Below are 4837 nucleotides of genomic sequence, written 5' to 3'. Positions count from 1 at the left end.
CTGTGCACTGTAAGGTGACCTCCCCCAGACATTGGGGACACGAGTGACATGGGAGTACAAAGAGAGACCTGGCCTCATCCGGCCCCAGTCAGTGTGTGGCAAAGAAAGGCACAAATCATTGCAAACACCAGACTTCTGTTGGTTTGTTTCCTTCTTGTAAATACATTACTGTACACGATGCAAGTTTTAAGTTGGAGGGGATTCGGGGATGTAAAATTGCATATTTAACAGAACTTAAAACCGTAACAAAAAGTAGGCTGTTCAATCTGGAAGCAAAAATAATCCCTCCAGCCCCAACATTAACATTCATTCCTAGCTATATGCAGTACAAACATTTTAAAATCTGTGACAAAAGACAATTAAAAACCAAAAGTCAAAATCATAAAGCTTGTAAACAGATAATCTGAAATACACTTTATTTATGGAAAAATATCATCAAAATAGTACCACTATGGACTAAACTGCCTGAGTTTTCATTTCACCTAGGATCTTGAAGTAGAGAGCTTTTAGCACAAGAAGATTGATTTCAGTCACAACTCGCGCCGCACAGCACGGCTTTGGGTAGAAATTTTATTCTTGTTGGTATTTTTGTTGTGCTATCAAAAACTGTTGTGCTAAGCCTTCAAAGAAAGGGATGTTGAGGCAATTCTTAAATCATTTGGCACGAAGTTATTTTGGCTGGGGCATAAATTTGAGTCTCAGTCATGAAGAAAAATGCAACATTCCACTGATCAAGTATTCACTTTGATTGAAGAGCTTTCTTTATGTCATTAACTTCCATCTAAAAACAAGCAGAAGAAAACATATTTGATTATATTATGTGCTTTACCAAACTGAGGCATAGTTGGTGCCACTTGAAAAGCACGTTTCATCTTGTCCACAGGTGTCAAGTATGAGTTTTATATTACTCTTTTTTTCCACAAATTTTACAAATTGAGGTGTGCTTCTCAACTCTGTACCATTTCCAGCTTCCTCCCTCGGACCGTGACGAGTACAGGCATTGAATGTTCTGTTTTAATCTCTTTAAATGATAACTTTGACAAGCACACAGCTTGTCAGGGATGGTTCTGGCTGTAGGGATGGTGGTTGCCTTGGCAGGGGTTCCAGGTTTATTCAAACACACCAGTTTAACCTGTGTTCAACTGCACCATCATCCAGGCAGTCATCTTTAATATGCAGCCTGAGAGCTGTGCTATTTCATGATTATCAATGCAACTTTTGTTTGTTAACTCTCATCCTCATGTGAAGCAAATAATTCCTTCTTGGCTAGCTTCTGAACATTTACCAGTATAAGCAGCATTTGAATGCAGTAAAAGCATTCAGCTGTAAGACTGTAATTTGAAATCCATCAGTGCAGGTCTCTGCATAAAGATGAAAAGTTATCCTTGGATAACTCTGAGACTAAATCAATAACGGCTATTAAAAATGTTCACTGGTTTTTATCTGAATGAATTTCAGTTTCAGCTGAAGCAGAACTGTGTGTATTATCAGAAGCCACGTTCCTATGTGCTTGGACACACACAGTCATTTAGGCAGCCCTGGAACACAGACATTGAGGATCCCCAGTTCTGCCACCTTTGCATCTTCCCAAGTACTTCACAGACTGGAAACAGTCCAGGGAAATTACAATTATCTATCCCTAGGTAAAGTACAGTTGCCCTATACTATAAAAATATAATCAATACTAACCCCTTATCAAGTACATGGAATAGAATAGAATAGAATWGCATAGGTTAGCACAGAATCATTTTGGTTGGAAGTGGCCTAAAATGACCTTTCAGTCCATCTGCCTGACCAAGTGAAAGCATGTTGTTAAGGACATTGTYCAAATCACTCTCCAAAACCCCAAAAGGCAGTTCCAACTCCATTCCACATCAAAGCAGCATCATTTATGATTTCACCAAAGGCTGAGCTCCATGAATCCCACAATGGCCAATGACTGAGGCAGATGAAAACATCTGGAACTCAGGTGCTCTATAAACGATGGGAGCAGGAATTGGGTTACTGAGCACCTTCTCTCATGTTGCTCAGGATGCTTTAGCAAAGACAACCTGAGTACAGTCTGTAAAGCAGACATTAAAGCTTTGCTATATGAAATAATATTCCAAGCATATTAACTCTGAGACAACACTACTACTAATTGGCAGAAAGTAACTTAAAAAAGCATGATTTCACATGTGACAAAATCAAACAATTAAAGCTGACATGAAAAAAAAAATCATACTTTGAATCCTGTATTGTGTTTAATTTTTTTGCCTACTCATGCTGATGATTTTTTAGATAATTATCAGGCTTTTCAGTAAAATGGTATTGCAATACATATGACACAAACYTGCAATGCCCTGAAGGGAACAGGTRTATCCATTTCAGAAATACTGGTAGTTTTTGATTGACTGGAATCTAAGTATGTTAGCAGTTTTATGTCCCATATCAGGGTAAATCAAACCTGCCAAAACATCCCCAACATTATAAAAAATTTAAGCACCTGCAATCGTAGACGAATCTTCTTCTCTTCATCCAACTCCGAGAGCAACTGTTTAATCTCTTTTCTGTTAAAAGAATGCAAAAGAAGCTTGGCATGGAAATGATTAGACTAGAGAAATACAAAAGATTATCTCTTGGAGACATATTTTCCCCACTTCAGCAGTCATTCTGTTCCTGTGGACATTTAATTGAAGTCAGCATATTCTTGTGTACTAAAGGCTATAGTACAGACAAGTAAAACTCAGGACAGCCCACCCCATCCCACATGGCTAATGAATAATGAATAATGAATAATGAATAAATGCCTCAGAAATGCCTGCATCCACAGGCTTTGCTCTGCCCTAGTGGTGTCCACATTACATCAACACCCAAATCAGACAAAATGTGCAGGTATTGACTGTTGGTGGGTTATAGGAACTGGCAGCACAAGTCCTATCACATACTTAAACCATTAAAAGCTATTTATGCCAGCAATACAACGTAATCTTCAACTTCATTTCTACAACTTAACGATCTCAAATGTGGCTTTTCTGTCCTTTTTCTTTGTTGGGAAGAAAGCAGCTTCCTACAGCTGTAAGGAGCAGAGATGTTCTCATGTTCCCACTGAGTGATCTCACCTTAGGACACAAACAGCACATGGAAGGTTAACATGCCAGCCCCAGTTTCTCCTAGAAATGAACAACTTAAAGAAAATAAAGATGCCCAAATCTAAAATAGTAAGATTCAGGGCCACAAACACAAAAGAATGTCCTAGTCACAATTCAGTTCCTACTTTTGTAACATGAGCTTCCTGGAAAAATGTCCTAAGAGTCAAATAACAAATTTATGTAGTAATTTTAGGAACTTGTAGCAATTTGTACAACTATAACAAATGCACCCCTTTTATTATGCTCAATACACATGAGTTCCAAGATAGTTATTGCCAAATAAAACAACATTCACTGTTTATAGCTTGCAACTTAACTTTTTAAACATCCCATAAACATCTACTTATATCATAACACAGGGAAAAAAAAAAGCTGGTGGATAGTGCAGGTCTTTTTTGCTGAGGTTGTCACAGGAAAATCACTCACAAACACATGGGCCAGTTGTGCAAAGTGACATCCATGAAGGCAAATTCAGCAAGAAATTGCCACCACTATGCACAAATGGATCCATCCCCCTAAAGCTGGGATTTGCAGCACTTACTTTTGCTGGTCTTTCATGGTTTCAATGATGGTTCTCAGCTCCCTGATCTGTGTTCTCAGCTCTTCCAGGGCACTCTGACCTTGGCTCAAGTGCTCAGTCTTTGGCTTTCCTTCAGTACCAAACAGGGATGGGGAATTGGACCTGTGGCCACTTGTTCCCATAGCAATTGAGTGAAATCCAGGGGATGGTGAAGGGGACAGTGATGGTTGTACATTGGTGCCACCAGCCAGACCTCCTGGTTTTGGAGGCAAGGAAGTTTTGTTATCAGACACCTGCAACAGAAAGGATGACATTTAATGTCTGCAGAAAGCTTTATGAAAATCAAAACTCCAACCAATGCTAAATATTCAGCTGCTCTTCAGTAATGCTGAAAGTCCAACAGTCAAACATGGACAGTTTTTGCAAAAGCATGATAACTATAATGATAACTATAATGATAACTATAATGATTATAGTCATGATCTTTGTACATCAGAGAGGGTCTAGTGGGATACAAAGTTCACACAGCTTCAGGAAGACTTCTCATGGTTGCTACAACCAGTGAGCAACACCATTTCCAACATCTCAGACCTAGCAGTGAATTAAACCAGGGACAGATGCTCAGTGTTTCTCTTGGAAGTTTGTGACAACACATCTAAATCCATGGATGTCTCCTGCAGAGCACAAAAATACATGGTCAGGAATCCAAGCTGTATTTTTGTTTAAATTTAATTTACAATTGCCAAACAACCATTGAAAGAATCTTCAACGTTTTTTTCAAAAATTAAAAAATGTATTACATGTTTCCCCCAGCATTTTGAAAACAGCAAAGTATTCATTAGGTTTGCTTGTTTGCATGATATATTTATATGTATATATAAATCCCTTGTCTTCAAAATGATAACATATTAATAATAAATAAATACAGTGTATTGTCCTCCATCAACTGAAGCTTCCATGAATCCCCACAACCACCAATAGCTCTTTATTCCTCCAGGAATTTGAAAAACACAGCATTAATCTGTGAGCCTGGAATCATGTGGTCAGCTAAAAAGGATCCCATGCTTCTGAACTGCAATCCAGTGCTCTATTTATTAGACAAGCCTCTAGTAATATATATAAAACAATACAATGTACATAATGTGATATATGTATATAATGTATATAATGCAATATAATATTTATT

At 38.1% G+C, this 4837-nt stretch overlaps 1 protein-coding gene across 1 annotated transcript in view; it reads right to left on the bottom strand.

Annotated features, from left to right (window-relative positions):
* Nucleotides 1–399: 399 nt before the first annotated feature.
* The window catches only part of LOC130587383 (SH3 domain-containing kinase-binding protein 1-like), a gene marked incomplete at its 5' end in the record, with an annotated part of 7168 nt that continues 2730 nt past the window's right edge, over nucleotides 400–4837 (bottom strand). The window contains 3 exons of the mRNA XM_057388358.1: nucleotides 400–781; nucleotides 2486–2549; nucleotides 3673–3944. Coding sequence (XP_057244341.1) covers nucleotides 740–781; nucleotides 2486–2549; nucleotides 3673–3944 — 378 coding nt within the window. The remainder of the gene's footprint in view (nucleotides 782–2485; nucleotides 2550–3672; nucleotides 3945–4837) is intronic.

Source organism: Malurus melanocephalus, unplaced genomic scaffold (assembly GCF_030028575.1).
Source record: "Malurus melanocephalus ecotype Western Australia unplaced genomic scaffold, MMel_1.1 scaffold_1827, whole genome shotgun sequence".
In the NCBI taxonomy this organism is placed as follows: domain Eukaryota; kingdom Metazoa; phylum Chordata; class Aves; order Passeriformes; family Maluridae; genus Malurus; species Malurus melanocephalus.
The sequence above is the reverse complement of the archived record's forward strand: the minus strand, read 5'-3'. Positions and strand labels throughout refer to the sequence as shown.